Source organism: Oryzias latipes, chromosome 20 (genome assembly GCF_053564925.1).
Source record: "Oryzias latipes strain Hd-rR chromosome 20, Olatipes_Hd-rR_3.1".
Classification (NCBI taxonomy): Eukaryota; Metazoa; Chordata; class Actinopteri; order Beloniformes; family Adrianichthyidae; genus Oryzias; species Oryzias latipes.
Genome location: NC_136256.1, coordinates 13,112,867 through 13,131,899, shown reverse-complemented (window position 1 = coordinate 13,131,899; position 19,033 = coordinate 13,112,867). Strand labels below are relative to the sequence as shown.

At 42.0% G+C, this 19,033-nt stretch overlaps 1 protein-coding gene and 1 long non-coding RNA gene across 2 annotated transcripts; both read right to left on the bottom strand.

The window, feature by feature from the left end:
* Positions 1-409: 409 nt before the first annotated feature.
* Positions 410-5,002, bottom strand: klf6a (Kruppel like factor 6a). Its single transcript, XM_023950116.2, has 4 exons — positions 4,649-5,002; positions 3,382-3,946; positions 2,742-2,865; positions 410-2,647 (listed from the first exon to the last, which is right to left on the bottom strand). Exons 1-4 carry the CDS (start codon positions 4,748-4,750, stop codon positions 2,596-2,598), a joined length of 843 nt encoding a protein of 280 aa, XP_023805884.1. The 5' UTR covers positions 4,751-5,002; the 3' UTR covers positions 410-2,595.
* A 3,415-nt stretch (positions 5,003-8,417) lies between these two features.
* On the bottom strand, positions 8,418-14,927 carry LOC144988242 (uncharacterized). Its single transcript, XR_013652086.1, has 2 exons — positions 14,657-14,927; positions 8,418-9,755 (listed from the first exon to the last, which is right to left on the bottom strand). It is a non-coding gene; the product is annotated as an uncharacterized LOC144988242 (long non-coding RNA).
* Positions 14,928-19,033: the final 4,106 nt, after the last annotated feature.

The window sequence follows — 19,033 nt, the reverse complement described above, 5'->3', positions numbered from 1 at the left end:
CCTACGATCCGATCTGTCTGAGGCTTTTTGTTAACCGAACTGACCTATACTGTTAAAAGATTGTTTCTAAATAAAATAAATTGATTTAAAGCGATGTTGGAGAATATGTGACCATATGAAACAGTATGTTGTGAATGGATTTGTCATTAATTCTTGTTAACGTGTTTGTTTGTACATATGTTTCATTTAAACTTGATTATGTTGCAAGCAATGGTTGAGGTTCTGGCTAAAGAATTAGAATAAACTGAACCAATATCGACGACGAATCTCATCTGCAATCACAAATTATGACGTGAATCGAATTGTTAAAATGAATCGTGACACCCCTATGAATAATAGTCAATAAAAAGGTTTAAATGGAGTAAATAAAGATGGAGGAGAAACTAATCAGACACAGAAAGCGCCAAAGTCAGATAAGAATTTCTTATTATTCCAATAAAAAATACATTCATACAGAAATATAACAATTTTGCAAAACAATTTCAAATAAAAATTTCATAAAGCATAAACATAATTTTACAAAAGTTCTTTCCCCCCCCCTCTCCTTTTCTTTTATACAAAGATTCAGAACAAAGAGCTGTGTGGGACTTAACAAGTCAGATGATGGGAAGGACATGATGATGATGATGATGAAGATGGAAGCAAAAACAATGAGCTTAATCAAGGCTCAATGGGAAGCAGAATCGGCTGCTGCTCTGCCCACAAAAAAAAAAAAAAGTCCACGCCAGCATTCCCAGAATCCACTGCAGCAAGCAAGTTTGTGCTCATCCCGTCCGCCACGCTCGCTGACGTGAAAATCCATATGTCGCGACTTGCTGCAACATCGAAATTCCTGCAGCGGAAATCGCTAACATCTTCGCCTTTTGAGCTTTCACCCCTCCAACGACGTAACTTTTTTTTTTTTTTGACCAAATTTCCATGCGCTCTGCTAGATTGTGCATCCACCTTCCTCCTTTCAACCCCATAATACTGTTGCAGCTTGGCTAAAACAACGCTCTCCAGACAGGTCAATAAGAAACCTCCACAGTCAGCAGTCTGTGACAGATTCCACGCCAACAAAGCCTTTAGCAATTCATTACAGAGAGGCAGTACAAGGCGAGGCCTGTCCCACTGCAGACTGTTAATTACAATAAATCTTTAGATTTTTCTGGAGTCCCACTCGCAGTGATGGATGATGGTGGGTGGAGAATGCTGGTCAAGACACTAAGAAAGAGAAGCAGATCCCAAAAAGGTTTTTTTTTTTTTTGTTGTTGCTGTTGTACCTTTGTTCGGTGCAAGATGGAGTACATACTACACAGTAGTTCTTGCCTTTAATAAACAAATGTAAGTGCTCTTTACATACAGTGTGTAATAAATACGCATGTGGTCGTCTCAAACGGCGGCCACACGGGAACACAAAAGTCTTTATATGTCAAACTACAGCCAAAAAAACAGAAAAATAGGAGGCAAGTTGGGGTATTTGAGGCTTGATTTCAGCCCTAAAACAAAAAAAACAGAACGTGACGCCCCTCTGGGGCAAAAAAAATACACAACCCTACGACCCGCAGGGGGCGAGTCACTTGCATAAGGCACCATTAACAGTGCATTATTAAGATTTTAAATAAAATCAAAAAAATTAAAAATGGATGAAGAATGGAAGGGGGGTAAGAAGAAAGCTTTATGTACAATATTGTAACATTTAACCGATTGGCATTTTAGCTGCACTTTTTATGGAAACTACTTGAAGTCCTGCTAACAGTGGAAACTGGAAATGAACAAACCCCTAAAAACCATGCATTTAACCTGTCTATGATACTGACGTTAAGAGTATAGTTTGTGTTATACCTCTAAGCACACGGCTTATACAGTCGAGGACTACAAAAGGAGCTTTGTAGATTGTAAAAAAATGTAAAAAAATCAAAAAAAAAAAAAAACAGGCTACATAACACATTGCACATTTAGTAGCTGCACCAAAAAAAACAAAAACAAACAAACACTCAAGTCATACACTGAAACTGGCGAGAGCGCCCCCCCCCCTTCGGTAGACAACATTGGTAGCAGCCCCACATGATGCACCCACCAACCCACCAATAGGAAGGGGGGGTGGGGGGTGCCAGCCAGACATTCACAGTGCACGCATGCTTACGTCAGACAGGTCTGCGAAGTACCAGTGTATCGTCTGTCCACGAAACATCATGCACCACACGTACAGATCAATCGCTCTCTATGTGGGTCCTTTTTTTTTTTTTTTTTTTTGTCTTTTCAATGATTCAAGTTTTTTTGTTTTTGTTTTTTTTTTAATCCAAAAAAAAAAAAAAAAAATCGTTCCTCATCCATGATTTTGTCCTCTCATCGCAACAGAGCGCCTTTTTTTTTTCCCTCTCCAAAGAGAGCTCCCGGAGGCACTGGGTTTCAGTATGGTGCAAAACGGCATGCTTTGGCTGGAACACTCCTGCCTCTCTGCTCTGGGACAGTTCAGCCAAGAGGCTTTAGCTGGGAAATGGAGTTTTTTTTCTTTCTTCTCTTTTTTTCCCCCCCTTATACTTAGAAAAAAAAAAAGAAAAAGAAAAAAGGAAAAAGAATCCCCCTTGCAGCGTGGCTTGGTTTGACCCTGCTTTAGATGTGCCTCTTCATGTGAAGGGCCAGATGGTCAGACCTGGAGAAACATCTGAAAGATATTAAAAGGGGGCGGGGTTAGTGGGAAGAAACAACTGGTGGGGGGGGGGGGGGGGTCTTTTTTGAGGCTGCTGCTTCCAGCTCACCTGTCACAGTGACTGCATTTAAATGGCTTTGCCCCCGTGTGCTTCCTGAAGTGTCTGGTCAGCTCGTCGCTCCTGGCGAAGCGCCACTCGCAGCCCTCCCATGAACACCTGTATGGCTTCTCACCTGCGAAAAAAAAAGCCAACGGTTGAAGGAAAACGTAAATCAAAGCAATCTGGAGTGAAGGCCGAGGGAGGCAGTCTAGCGACCTCAAATATGTCGGAATAACTGTGCAGGAAATGCAAAAAAAAAAAATGTAAAAAAAGTGTTGGAGTGGCGCCTCCCAAATAACAAGCATTCAAATCTGCGTTCAGAGCCCCCCTCCCTCCCTGGCTCCCCGCCCATTCAACCCTTTCCCATGGTGAAACCCAATCTGTTTTGAAGTCCTTTTATCTCCCATTTGCCCCCGCCCCGCCCCTCTTCGCTGCTCTCATTCGCTCACTGCTGGCTCAGTCAGTCACATTCCACACAGATTAGGTCACTTTAGGTATCCAACCATGCAGAGCTAATGCTCGCAGCTGAGGCACGGACCTTTAAACGCATTACACAACCACTTCCGCCACTCATTCAATAAAAATAGGTTCTGTTTTGGGGCCTTCCCCCCCCCCCACCCCACTTGTGACTTCTACCCCTGATTCTCACCTGTATGAGTGCGCTGGTGTGCTTTGAGGTGGGAGCTCTTCGTGTAAACCTTGCGGCAGCCGTTGAAGTGACACCTGTGTACCCGCCTCTTGCTGTCAGGGGACGCGTCCCCGCAGATGAGTCCCGTCTTTTCAGAGCTTTTCGCGACACCGCCGCTCCGGATTTTGACCGGCAAGTGCAGGTCGCCGTGGCCGGCCGCCCAGCCGCCCATGACGGCCTCCGGGGAGGACGGCGGCGTGCTGATGACGGAGGGGCTAAAAGGTCCGGAGCCCGCCAAAACGGAGCCCAGCGGGTTGGAGGCGAAGCTGTGCGTGGGCGAGAGCTCCTCGGAACTGTCCGACGCCTCGCTGCTGGCGTCCGAGTTCACGCTGTTGCTGTCCAAAATGGGGCTGTCCTGATTGTCCTCCTCGTGGGACGGCACCAGCTTGGGGTCGGACCCGGCCTTGGCCTTGTCCCCGCAGGCCAGGATCAGCTTACTCCACAGGTCCTCCTGGCTATCGAACTTTAAGTCGGACGTGGAGACGTACGGCTCGCTCTGCAGGTAACGCTCCAACTCCAAGCATGTCTGGGGGGGGGGGGACACCATGAGACAATCGTCTTTTATGAAAAGGCTTCAACGCGGAAGTTGCAGAAAATGAATAAACATTTGGAGTATTAGAACGATTTCCAAATCTACTCTTAACTTCTTTTTTGTGGACAACTCCTGCAAAACAAAAAAAAAAGCTCTGCAACTCTGCAGCGACGAACGTGCCCTGTCATTTCATCACACCGCCATGACTCACTGAACATATTTAAAGTCCTTTTAAGGAAGTGCCTGAACACACACACACACACACACACACACACTCCAGCACCAGAGGCCATTCAGCTGCCTTTCCTCATGTCACTGACATGAAATCACATCCTTCCTCAACCAGCTTCAACAACCCCAACACTTTTTAGGCTAAAATAAAAGGGGGGGTCTTTAAGATCTATTAAGGGGATGGGGGCTCACTCAGTGACGGGTGGGATGCTGATTTGGTCCACTAAACAGCAAAAAAATAAAAAATAAAACAACGACAACATTCTGCAGGAGCTGCAGCATTCACTGCATGCATCCTCGACTCCAGCTGTCAGACTGACACACTGATCCACTGCAAGTCTGACGCCAACTTCGCCTCTAAACCCTGTTCGTTGAAGGGTACGAATTAAAGAAAGCGTCTGTTTTTGTTGGTTTTTTCACCCTCATGGGTAAATAAAGACATAAATAAAATAAGTTGATATTCACCTGCTGCCAGTACTCTTCCAGTGACGGTAAGGCGGAGAAATAGCCCGTGTCATGAACTATTTGAAGTTCCTGAAAGATGCTGCACATCGGTAAAACATCCATTTCCCCCGCGCGTCTCACAGTAGCCCTACGCGGTTTAAAGTGTGCCTCCGGCCGGAGAAGAAGAAGAAAAAAGCCACTCAGACGAGTTAGAACGACTCCAAAACAAATATGGAAACCAAAGGTTCTTGTCTTGGAGACCAACAGCGGACGCGAAGTCCGTCCCCCCGTCAAATCCCCGACACTTCCTTCTCCTCTCCGCTTCGAATATTTGCAAACACCGAACTGGACGAGGAGCGACTGCGCTCTGCAAACTTCCCTATTCAAACCAACACCTCCGCCGCCCCGCCTACTGTCCTCTTGCTACGTCAGCGGCGTCTCGGCCAATCAGCAACGAGCAGCGTAAGGCAGCTCAAATGATATCACACTCACCCAATCACGAACGCCTCTCTTTTTCATTTGTTTTCTTCCCTCCGTTTTGATAGGTCTATTCGATTGGAGCTCGCTGCTGATTGGTCGGTTATTTTTAGGCTAGTATATAAAGCGCTGCCGAGCTCCCTCAGCTTGTAGTTCTCACCGACGGCCAAACTCTGCTGCACAGACAGCGCATGTGAGCCGAAACTGTACACTTATGTGGAAAACATCCCTGCAATCTTAGCCACAAATAGCATCTGCAACACTGCTGTTTAGATGGGCTGAGCTCTTCCCCTCCAAAAAACCTGTGGTTAAGTCTTTGCACCATGTCTTGGGACACTGACTAATTGCTGGCAGGATGTCATGGTGTTATCTTACAGGAAACTTTTGTCTTCACTTCTCCTGTATGACTAAATTTGTGACATACAGAACATACTTCTGCTTTATCACCGAAAGGCAGAAGCTTTGCCCTGCAGCCGAAATGCAACAAACTGCAGCCTTTTTTGTAATCGGTAAAATAAAATAAAGGGAAAAATGTATAAACTAATTGGATCTTTAAAGAACATAAAGCTAAGGTGCATTCAAAAGCATAAAAAAAACAGCCTTTTAATCTGCAGCCATTATTTATGGATTAACTTTGGTTGTGCTTATTGATGTTGACGGGATTTTGAAAGGTATAAGTAGCTCTTGTTAAAATGTCAGTCTGTTCTTTTACGAGTCAATCTTTGTGAAGCTGTGTCAGACTGTGTTTTTTCACATATTACTAACAAGGTTAGGAGTTAGCCTAGTCACAGTGACGTTTGTTTTAGTGGTATCAGTCTGTTTTTACGTGTTGCATACAAGGCTGGGAGTTACAGATTTTAACTTGGCTAACCCTTCTAACGTGTGGCGTATTAGTGTGAATGCAGTTAATGAAGTCTGACTGACTGACAGACTTATCTCAGACTCTTTTGTCTCACTTAATGTGCCTTAGAGTTCGGTGCACCTTATAAATGACATTGTTTCTAAAATAGACCACTCATTGAGAGTGCACCTCATAATTTGGTCCTGAAAATGCTGTAAAATAAGAAGCAGGATAAGATGTTCTGAGTTAAAGTATATTTTCCCCCACTTACATTAAGTATCATGATCGCTGTAAAAAATATAAATAAATCAAAAATATCATTTTAGACACAAATAACTAACAATGGATGCTACTTTAAAAAGGTTTGCTGGAAATAAACTGTTTTTTCTTTTTTTCATATGCTAATATTTTGAAGAAAACGCTTTTTTTTTAATGACTATAGTTATTCTACTTTGTTTCAGCCTATTTTTTGTTGGGTTATTATTGAAGATTCAATCTAAACAACTTTAAGAGATGGAGTAATTCATATTTTCATTTTTTCTTTTCACACTGACAGAACCAACGTTTCCAAGAAACCAAATAAAACAAGAAGAGAGAAATTTTCCAGACTGGAAGCCTTCGTCAGGCAGCACGTTTCAAAACACAGATGGTTATCAGAGTAATACAACTAAACTGCAACACCCAGAATTCCTCAGCTGTCTGGTGATACCCGGCTGCATTCTTGCATGAATGAATCCTCATTCCGGTAGCATTCCTCTCCATATTTTGGCCCTGACGACACGTAACCCCGAACAGCTCTTATCACTTCCTGTCTGAAGGGAGGACTCTCGTGCCACAGAGGCATCTCCTCTCGCAGCTAATTCATAAAGTCACAACTTGGCATGCCAAAGGCCTCCTGAGATAAACAGCATTTCACAAACAGAAGCCGCTTTTGTTTTCCAAGCTGCTGGAGATTTTGTGCTGCCGGCCCCCAAGCAGACAACTGAGCGGTCTTTGTGGCGTTTTCTATTTGCGAGGTCGCATTGGTCACCCGCAGCATCTGATTTGATCATAAGGCAATGGTGATGCCTTGTGGAGCCCGGAGCAGGCCTAGGTGTCCTGGAAAAGAAATTCCACGCTCCACCGTGTTGCTAATGGAGCTTTCCATTAACTGCATCCAGGACTCAGCTGACATCTCACTTTGAGGGGTAAAAAGTCCAGCTCGAACACCCAGGCAGACAGCATTGTGCGATTCATGCGTTTTGAAATGTCTTACGGGTAGGACTGAGTGTTCAGGTTCTCCTTGGGCATTAGCTTCTTGCTTCAAAAGAAAAGACCTTTTAAACCAAACATTTAGGGAATGTGCCCAAATCCTGCATGGTAGCTTTTATCTTGGAAGGCAAGGTCTGCAGCTTTATCATTGTTACACAACCCCAGTCCAGTTGGTAGCCACAGGATGGTGCAATTACCAGATGACCCGTTTCAATGCCTCACTGTCAGCACAATCAAAGAGTTGTTCTGAGGGTTTTCTCTGAGCAATCAGGAAATGTGGCTTTGCTGATTTTAGGTTTTGTTTCACAGGAAAACTAACACAAATCTTTAAGGGGCAACAACAAATGACTTCTTCTTCATATTCAGAGCAACTTTTGGTCAAGACATTGGTGCTATTATTCACTGGTTGTATGGGTGATATGGTTAGATGTGAATTTAATTCCGTTTTTATTAATATTTCTTCAAATGTTTATTCCGAACTTGCTTGGTTCTGAAAAAGAGCGTAGTAGCCTGACTTGTAATATAAAGTTCAACTTGCATTACAACAGTTGTTAATGCTTTTAATAAATAACAAACGTTTTTCGACACAGGGAAAAGGAGAAAAGTCGTTGATGGAAAATCCATCGCGGAATTTTATGAAGCAATATTGAGACTTAAGTGTCAAGAACAAACAAATTGAAACTATAAATTTGTTAAACCTGCTGCTAATGGCTTCACTGCTGCTCACACTGTTTGATGCAATTAAGTTGAGGTAAAAAAAAAAAAAATAAGGACTTTTGTTGCATTCCATTAGGAAATAATTAGGATTATACTTTGAAACTTAAAATATAACAATTAGAAATAAAAAGAAACACATAATCCTTCTTTCTATGATGCTGGTACCCCATAAATTACTAGATTCTAGATCATTTTAGTTCCTTTAAGACCCAATCTGATCATCTTTTGATTTACTGTCAAACCGTTCCCAGTGGTCTTGTCATTATAATTCTGTTGTTTTAGCCCAAATCTTTAACATTCCCTACACTTTAGGAAAGATGCTACAGATATTTTGCAAGAAGGGCCAACAGTGGAGGGTCATTGTGTGCACCAAGTTGGATTTTCACTCATTGCTTGTTTTTTTACATTTTATTTTACGATATCCAAAGAGAAAATTATTTATGACAAGATTTATTGATAAGATTCAGTTGGTGTCTGAAAACATCAATTATATGAAAAATGAACAACAAGAGGAGGATTGAATTTTATTTGAAGGCACTTTTAAGGGAAAAACCATGAAAGGCATTCATAAACAATCATATTTATTGTAATTTAAATATTTTAATACATGTTCCCCAAATGATTTGAATATACAAACATTTTTTATTTTATACACAGAGATGATCAGAGTAAATATTATGTTTTTACCAAAAGTTTTATTTAGTATAGGAAGAGAAATGGAGGCTTAAAAGCAGTCCCACACCATCATACTACCGCCACCATGCTTGACTGATAACTATAAAAAGCTGTTTTTTTTTTAACTCTAGATGTTACAGGACACATTAACGCTGCATGATATAAATCTTTACTTTACCCCCTAAAACAAGTGAGCTGAGTATCAATTTGGTCATTCGACAAAATCAACCAATCCCTACATCTCTCATAATACCTGGTGGCCTTAAAGGCATAAATTGATTATAACATCTCACCTAAAACCACAGAATTCTGTTCTCACGAGGTTAAAAACAGTGTGTAATGTAAACTTCTATAACTCCAAGCTTTTATTTTTCCATAAATGAGGTGGAAATATTCCCTGTGACACAAATTTCTTTCTGAATAAAGCTTAAGTGGACGCGGCTGACTCGCCATTTGCCCGCTCATGGTTGGTAATGAGGTACCGGGCTGCTGATAGAGATGCATTGCACTCTGTGGGGGCCACTGAAAATTTGTCCAAGCTTAAATAAAATGAGGATAAAAATAATTGATTGGAAATCAATACACATGCATCATTCACTCTTTTGTTAAAAGGAGAAATGGTAGGAAGGAGAGGGAGGAGAAGGAGGGTCTCTGGAAAATCGATGGTCATTCGAATCATAAATCAGAATTGAGTCAGCGCTTGTGGGGAGGGGAGATAATCATTATTTTGGTTTGGATTACACCCTGTACCTGGCAGAGTACCGTTCCGCCTACAGATGTGATCCAGTGACTCGCTGCCGTCCTCTCATTGGAATGCATTGATGGTTTGCGTCGTCCTCATGTGCGGCTGTCAGAGCCCGTCTGGGGAGAGATCAACATGTGTGTACAATGGGCGGCACAATGTCAGGCCCATCAACCTCCGCCTCCCCGCAGCTCTCGACCTTGAAGATGAAGAGTGGGCCCCCGAGAGCGTGTTTTTAGCTGAGCGGACATGCATGGGCCACCGCAATCAGTCAGGATGCTCTTGTGATGGTCGGTGATGGAGGTTTGTGAATTGGTTTGTGCGCTCGCATTCAGAGCAGGCCAATATATCAGTTTTCTGATATACTGAGGGGGAAATCAATACTGTCCACCTCCAGGGTGATGGAGGTTCTTCCTCGAACTCATCTGCGATCAAACACAGTAAAAGAGATTCTTATTTAGGTTTAGGTAGACGGGTCAGGTCATCCACACAATTTCAGGCTTTGTTTGTGTTTGTTTATGAACAAGAGATAGTTCATTTTAATTCCATATTAATCCCCAATGACCTTTGAGATGTGCTGAGGTTTGCTGTATGGCTAATTTGCCCTGGTTGTTCTCTTGGGTGTTCAAAATACACAGTTTCTTCAACCACTTGGGCCTTTTCCATGTAAATACGTATCTTTTAATAACAGGCGGCTTACAATTATTACTAAAACTAGCGATGCTTGTTGGTGTAATGGCATCAGAAACTTGTGTAACCAAGAGTTAAAGCCTTATTCATGTGCAACCACATGGTGGGTTGACCCATAGGGGTCCTTCTGGTTTTTGGGCCCATGGAGTACTTTTAAGTCTAGGTGAGGGGGGTTGAACCATGACACCTGGGTTCGCCCAGCCCCAGGTGCCCATCTGCACAGAGGAGGCCTTCATCTCTTAAAAGCTGTAAGTCGGAACTGAAAAAAGCACTCGGAAAAAGACTCTCTACTTAGCTTATTCTTTTATTTATTTCCTAACACAGTAAAAATATCTTTATTTTAATGCAAACAACTTCCTGTCCAACTGTTAAAAAAAAAAAAAGCCTGACAAAAAAGACTGATAGTGGTTGGAACTCGGCCAGTAGATACACTGGCCACCTGTCAATCAAACATATGTCATGTATAATAAATCTAAAAACAGGAGGGAAGAATAAAAGTTTTGGTCGCAGTGTTTTTATTTTTTAATTTTTTTATACAGATTGATTTGTTTGTGTAATAACCCACATCGTGGTGAAAATGACGAAACAACCTGGCTCTGGTCACTTTTGTTTTCAACCGATCAGCCTCAAACAAGAAGTGCATGCATGACTTCTAGGTTTTAAGCATCTAGATTTGAGATATTGTTGTCCTGGCAGGATATGACCTCACCCAACAGCCTAGCAGACCTGCTCAATGGCTCGTTGATGGTGTTCACTCTGAGACCAGAAGATTGTGGGTTTAAATCCGCCGTCAGGTTATGCCAAAGATGCCCAATGACTCCCTGCTGGCAGGAGTTGAATATGGGGATAAAGCAACCAAAAAGTTCTTTAGTTTGGCAGATGTCAAGGCATTCAAGAGCTGAGGATTTATGATCACTTTTCAAGCAAATTAACAACTTTTTCTTCATATTTAGACACTATTTTAATCCCAAGTTTTAAATCAGCCAACAAAGAGCATAAAAACTGACCAAACAGAAGATATTTTTAAACCCTGCCTGAAACAGGAAGTCGTGGGTGGCTGACTGGCTGCATGGCAACCAGTGATCAAAGTGCACCAGGAAGTTCTGGTAAAACCACCGTCCGTTGGATAAGTCGTATTAGATGGTCAGCAAAGCTAGATCTAGACATACTAGTCACTTCCTGCTGTACACCACAGGTGTATTTGAAGAACTAGTGTATCAAACTATTAATATTTTACAAAATAAAATAAATCTGCCTTGTTGTCACCTAAACGAGGCTTCAACAAATGACCTCAAAGTGTTACACAATCAAGCAATGTCAAAAATCTCAACCAGGCAGAGTTAAGGATCTCCTCTGGTGCTGTTTGTCTCTGTTGTCATGGCAACTGGAGCTTTGAGCAAAAACACAGTCTATCCGAGAGAGCAGTAGCCTTGTGTGCCTTAGCGGTGTTTTGACAACAGACAATTAGCGGTGACCATGCAGCCTTGAGGTTGCCACTGTGTACGGCTTTCTCTGATCCACAGTGGCAATCTCGTTGCTCTCCGGAGTCTCGCAGCTCAAGTGAAACAAATAGTCTCCAGCTACGTTTCTTGAAAGGCAAGCCACACATTCGCACTCACAAAGCCCAGCTTTATTCCCTTTTGACTGAAAACACTGTGCCGGCCAAAGAACTTCAAGTGGTGCTTTGTTTTAACGTTGGAGTCAGGCAACGGAGAGATCTTAGCAGATCTTAAAAATCAAAAACAAATGCTGGAAAATCTGCAGGACAGTTGAATGGTCATTGTTTCTCTTGGGGTGGTGCATTCAGGGCCTGAAAATTGTTTTCCCCCGCCTCCAGCAGTGCCAGGTTTACACTAAAGGCTACTACCATTATAGGAGGGTAGAGGAATGTTAAGCATTTTATTATTTTCTGCCAGCTCCTGTGGGAACCAGCACTCTCTGGCTGTTTCGGGGGCGGCATTTATCGAGGCCACGGTGTACACACCACTGATTAGGGAACTGGGATGTATTCATTGCACACTTTAGGGTGTGGGAGAGAAAGGGGGGGGTTTGCGATCAGGTTACGATGACCGTGAGCGCACTGAGCTGAATGCAGCGTGTCCCAACTCTGTAATACACTGAGCACAACTACGAAATCTTTGTGTGCGAACAAAAGCAACACTTAGTCATAGTTTCATAGCCAGTCTTGCAAAAAAAAAAAAGATGTAATCAAGTTCCTGTCATTGTCATAAAAATGTGATTGTTGTCTCCCCTGGCATGCATCTACAGGCGGACCTGATTGGATAGATCCTAAAATCCAAAAGATCTATGTTGTATTTTTTTTCTGTTATTCTTTTAAAATAATATATGTGGTTTAGTAAATCATCACCTCGTATTAAACAATCTGCTGTTTAGATCTTAAAGGTCAAAAGGTTATTTCATAGGAAAAAGCCAGGGGCAGCAAAGATTTTTTCCTTTTCAGTCAAGGTAACAAAGAAATGCAGAAAGCTGATTCTGAATCAAATTCTTTTGTTAAAACACAAAGCTATCTTTTTTTTTTAATCTTGGTTTTATTCTGTGGTTTCATCTAGCAGATTACATTTCTTCAAACACATTCAGTTTTCTGTTTTCTTTTTTTATAGTGAGTAGTTATGGTTGGTAGAAAGGAATTCCAATGAGGGGTTTTGGCTAATGTAGGGCTTTGCTTTTGTGTCTAAACATACTTTTGAAAAAAAAAAAAAGAAACTCTAAAACATAAAGTTGTCCAAAATGTTTTTAACCCTTAATTACCAGAGCCTTATCTGTATGAAAGAGTAATAATGAGAATAATTCCAATCAGTAATTGTGGTGCCCTAGAAATTTCCCAGAAGTCTCTGCGAAAGTGTGCATTGATGCTCACTAGATTGTCTAATAAAGACCACAATGCATTGTGTTTGAACATTCTTTCCAAAAGAAAAAAAAGTGTTTAAATAAATGTTTTTTAATAAACCATCAACATTTTATCTTTAAAACACAACGGGTTCTTAAATAGTTTTCGTAAAATGCTCGCATGGATTTGATTTTCACTTTGTGAAATTGGTTACGTCATATTCGCAGTTAAAAAAAAAGAGTGGGCATAGTGTCTGAATTGCTTTTAAGATCCAGAGCACTAGATAGTCCTGCACTATATCGTTTTTTAGTAGTTAGAGAGAAGGGAGGGAACTTTAACTATGTTAACATAGAATTGTTAGCATTTCTCAAATGTCAGCCCCCACTCCTCGGAAACAGTTGTCAGCATAGCAATAGCTACTACCATTTGTCAAACTATGAATGCTTGGACTGCAATTGACATGGAAGACTGTAACAACTTAACCTCAAAACTATATTCTTATGGAACCACAATGCAACCCTTTAATTTAGTCATTTGCCATAACATTAGCTATAGCATGTTTTTGATTATTTTAAACATGCAAAAGTGGAAAATGCCATCTAAGAGTTCTTAGATGTGCTGCATGGACTATATGTGTCATTAGTTTTGCATTTATCTGTTGAATCAGTTAAATATAGTTCTGTTTGTTCAAATCTCCAACCAAAATCAGCGTTTTTCAGAGAAACTGGAGTCACCAGCCTTATTGCTTCATCCAGTGAGTCACTGACCTACAAGGCATGGCGTTGCCCTGGGGGTATTTCTCCTCAACACAACTGTGATCAACGTGACTCCACTGCTTGTTTATCATGTTAACTCAGTCTGATCTGTTACTTGTTGCCTCAGATTAGGGTCGGAGATCAACTTTAGAAGAAGTTACCCAACTTTCCTGCTGGTAACTGGTCTAAAAATAAGTCCTAGTGAGGCACGAGAAACCCAGCTTTTGTTTTCTCAGAGGCCTCTTGGTCATAGTTTGCTGTAGGAATTAGTCGTCAGTCTTTATCATTCGGCTTGAAGATTCAATGCTTTAAAGAACAAGCTTTGAAAAAAATCTTTATTGCAAGGCACTGATTTATCATAATTGTGCCTTTGTCAGGAAAGCTGATCAGTAACAGCTAATGCAAGGTGTGAACTTTAGGTGTCCGTGCAATATAGGAAACTCATCAGCTCTGCTGCACCTTTTGCTAAGGTCGTGACTTTTAAAGGTTGACTCCAAACACCGGCTTTGTTGACTCAGCTCCTGTCTGTACTTTAGGACACAGATAGCGAGCAAGCTAACTGCCTCTTGTTGCCAAAGTAACAAATACTACCCGCAATGACCTCACCTACCAGTGAGCTCTGGTGAACTTTGAACAGCTATGTCATTTATTTAATCTATGTGTCATAGGCATTTCCTTTCCCTAGTTCCTCCCCTCGGCCCACCTCCCTCCTGTCTCTATACTTCATGTGTTTTCTTTCCCTAGCAAAGGGAAATCCTATCCCCAAACCTCTTGTTTTCCTTCGTAACCACTTATGTCAATGCTTTTGTTAGACTCCATTGTGACTTTTCTTTGCCATGATTATTACCACACTTTGGCATACTCCTAAATCCACTTTCCCAAGCTTACATAATAGATATTACCCAAGATTAATCACTCGAGTGAACCTTTTTAATACGGTGACCTGCACAGTATAGGTTCTAGTTCCCATCTGATTTAACAATAACAAAACAAATTGCCCTAAAGTGCTGCAAAGCAAGAAAAAAAGGCTTACTGCAATGCATTCCTCCCTGGCAGATTCAATAAATAAGCATTAAGGTTGCCATAAAACAACATATGTTCCTCTTTGTACACCATCATCATCTGGTTGCTCCAGCAATCAGATGATAAAAAAGCTCTCTCCTCGTCTCCCTCCTTCCCTCAGCTAACACCTTTGCCCGGCTGAGAGTGACTCATTCATATCTCATGACTGATTTCCAATGAAACTTGTTGTTCCAAGCAGCAGTTTCCGGAAGGCAGGCGGATTGGTGATTATACCATCACACCACAGCGGGCTCCAGGGAGTGGGGCTGACATAAACAAATATACCAGGCACAAACTGTACATACTAATGGCCCTAATTGCTTGTCAAACAGACATTGATGCAACGCAAGGAGTGGATTGTTTCTCTTTAAAGCTGCAAGTTGTAAATCTTTAAAGAAATAGAAGACTAATCATTCTGTTTTTGGACTGACAAACAAAATCTTACTTAAAGGTTCATAGAGATTCTTGGACTTTGTAGCAAGGATTCTGTGTCATTTAGTGGTCAAATCCATCCCATTTTTTACCCCATCCTTTGAAAAAGGCATTTTATCAAAAATGAAATAGACACCATGGCGTAAAAACAACAGAACTGTTAAAAATAAGACAAAATATTATGAATCTCTTATTTTCATTTGTTAAATAATCATATCTGGGAAACGTTGGTCTGTCTTCCATTATCTATATAGTTGTTAAGGATTTAAGACAGTTATTAATGTTTGAACATGGTGAAATCTCATCCATTCACCTGTCTATGCCTATAAAAGATACGGGCATTTTCCATCCATCCATCCATCCATCCATCCATCCATCCATCCATCCATCCATCCATCCATCCATCCATTCATCCATCCATCCATCCATCCATCCATCCATCCATCCATCCATCCATCCATCCATTAGTCTTTCCGTCTGTTCATACAGCCACATCTATGCATGCATGTCCATTCATCAGTCTGTCTTTCCATCCCATCCATGCGTATCAGAGAAATGGGCTTCATCCATCAATTCATCTATCCATCCATGTCAATCAAAGATGACCTCCATCTTTCCATCCATCAGTCTGTCCTTATGGTCCATCTATAGTCTTTTCCTGGGAAGTCATGTAGGAAACTTCTCAAAAAGCATTAAGAAAACATTCATGTCACAAGCTCAAAGCATCTCAAAAGTCGGATATAGATGCTTATGAATGGGGATCCTCAGCTTTCCTCCTTGGGGATGGGGAGGTCCTTGATGACTCTCTCAGGAGCTTTGGGAGAAGTCACCTCTGGAGCCAGTCTGTCAGAATGATCAGAAAAAATACAATACAAGAAAATCCCCTTATGAAAAAAAATCAACCTGTCTTAATCTTGATATTGGGGCTTCCCTCTGGAGGCTGTAGACAGAATTATAGGCGAGCGCCTGCTGAGAGCCACACTCCAGTGGAATCAGAACCAGCAGGAGGCTCCATAAAGGTGCAATGCTGATTGAGCAGTAAGTAGTCTGAAGTGGGGATGTTGGGAGTCTACACCCATGAGAAATAAAGTTTGTTTGCTAAAACAAAGAGGCATTGAGATTCCAAACTGTAAATGCAAAACGTAACCCACTAAAATGCAAATACTGCTTAACAGATACATCTAAGGGTTGTTGTTGTGTTTTTGATTGCCATGAATAGTTTTATTTAGAGACAACAAGCTCTTTTTGGGCAAGACGTCACCACATCATCATTTACTTAACAAATTCAACTGATAGAACAGTCTTGTCAGTTTACATTAAGTGTCTAGTCTTTTACAAGTACATAAATGCATCAATCTAAACTAGCTTTCTTCTAATCCAGCTTTGTTCGACAATGCATCATAATGGTTCTTGACATAATTTTATATAATCAAGCCTAATGTTATTTATTCTTCCTGGGAGATTTTGGATACTCTGTTGAAATGTAAATCTTCCTGCCTTTTGTACATTGTCTTATTACTTCTGAGGTCAAGAAAATACATCTCTTAGCTTTGACTGTATATGAGACCTGGACTGACATTATCAACAGAAAATGAATTACTTCTGGCTTCAACAAAATTAAGTCAATTCAGTGGCTATTTTTTTCTATTTGGACTTTGCCATTTTGGAGCCAGTTGTCATTGGTAAAAAATGATTAGTCCGAGTTGGTCTGAGTCAATGTTTCTATGGCTACCACTCTCACCAATCAGGAGTGAGCTTCTTTGAAGTCCATAGCCCTACCAATTGCCTACCAATTGAAAGCGGGCTTGATAGAATCAGAAAATCAAACCACCACACTGAGGCACATGATTGGCCAGTTTACGAATTGAATAACTTAAAAAAACTGTTTTTAGAGGAATGAAAAAAGGTATCAGAGCAAGAATGGTTATTCTGACAAATAGACTGAATCAGTAATAGCTGCTTATTTCTCTATAGAAGTCTATGGGATTTTGGCTTCTTTTAACCAGCAAGTACTTCCTGTTTGGAATGTGACGAGGAAGGGTCACTTAGTCCAATTTTCACTTAAAGTCAAAGACTGTAAGTCAAATAATTGACAGTGTTATTATTATATTCAGGCTTAACATTGCTTAACATCTTTGAATGTACATGAGAACCGAATTGAGTGAGTGTGATGTCACCCATAGAAAATAACTTGCTTCTGGATCCAATGAAATTAAGTTGATTCAGTCGCCATTGCTTTGTGGTAAAGATATTGCCATATTGGAGCCAGAAATTTTCAATAAGCTGTGATTACTCCAAGTCGGTCTGCGTCAACGACTCAATGGAAACCACTTTCGCCAATCAAGAGTGAGCTTCAAAAAGTCCAATAAAATGCCAGGGATATGATTATATTCAAGCTAAAAATGCCGCAGAATAGAGGAGCCTGTGCACCGACCCCCGCTACCTTCACAAACAAGGTGCTGCTCTCCAACACATGTTGACGCTAATGATAAAGAATGTGAGAATTTGTCTCTAATCGCCAGATTGATGTCATTTGGAAGTCTTGCAACAGGACAGGGACCGTGAGACCTTCCAACGCAGCTGCAGCAAGGTGACGTGGGAAGACTGACAGACTGGCTGGCAGACTAACGTAGACAGGTAAACAGACAAACAAGGTTGGGGGCAAAGCCCCAGAGAGCAATGACTCCAACCAGCACCTCCCGACTGCGGTAGGCGGGAGACGAGAGGCGCTTTCAGATGCCTGAAGATGGGAGCGCAGTCACAGTGCAGCGCGCTCACCTCAAACACACAGCCTGTAATGACTGGAGACATGGCTGCCTTCCCTGGGGAGAAAAACAAGGCTGGGAGGGGGAGGGGGGACCTCACAATCTCTTTCCCCAACAAACCTTAATGGCTTGGGCTCAATAAACAACAGCAGAGGCAACAACAACCCAAATAAGCCATGACAGCTCGTGGGGTACCTGAGCGAGTTCCTAATTGATCATCCTCAGCTGGAGACTTCTTCTCACTCTGCATCCAGCGCATTCACTCCTCTCATGCATGCAGCTCTCACTTTTCCTGCACCGTGGCTATTCTTAGTGTGCAATATTGCTGGTATTCTGAGAACAGATTTTTTTCATGCCTAAAACATATTCCAAAAAACATTTATTCATAGAGAGGGTGCTCTCTTAGCTGGTTTGATACCATGCCGAGTCTACACCAGACTTATTTCTGGAGTTTGTCCTCTTCGCTGTCAGTCAAAGCGAGTCCAGCTTTAGCCTGCAGCCGGAGCTCCTATTGTGAGAATTAATTAGCAGCCTTGGCAGATTTTAGCACGGTTATTTGGGACTTTCTGAACGTAAGTGTGATATGTGGGGGTCAGTGGGGAGTGACCGGACGTCACCTCACGCCATCGGCTGCTCACAGCAACCTCAACGAAACGCGCTCGTCCCGGGCCGAGCCGGCTAACGGTTTGCCGGGCCTTCCAAGCCGTCTCGGTTGACTGTATTAGCTCAGCCCTGTGCCCACCCACAGAGCCGACAAGCTGGAATTCACACCTTCACACCGTTCATTCTGCAAACGCAGCCACACGCAACACTGAGTCACAGCGGGATGCTAATAGGAGCTCCTTCTTTTTGTTTCCTACTGCTCGGTGCTGTCTTTTCCCCTCTTTTTCTTTTTCTTTCAGATAAGCAAAGGGGGGTCAGGTCCCTGACTCACTTCCTGGCTTATAGAAAAAGAGGTAAGCGCAGGGTCTGCATGGGGCGGCGGGATCATATCGGAAGGAAGAAAAAAAGGAGGCAACTGTACTTCTCTTGAAATACAATTAAACCCCACTGCATGTAGCGCTCAAAGCAATTAGAGAGTGTCAGGCTCAAGTTTTATTTTCCCGCTTTGTGGAGACTGCCCTTCCAGGTTGAGCCTCTGGCGTTTATCC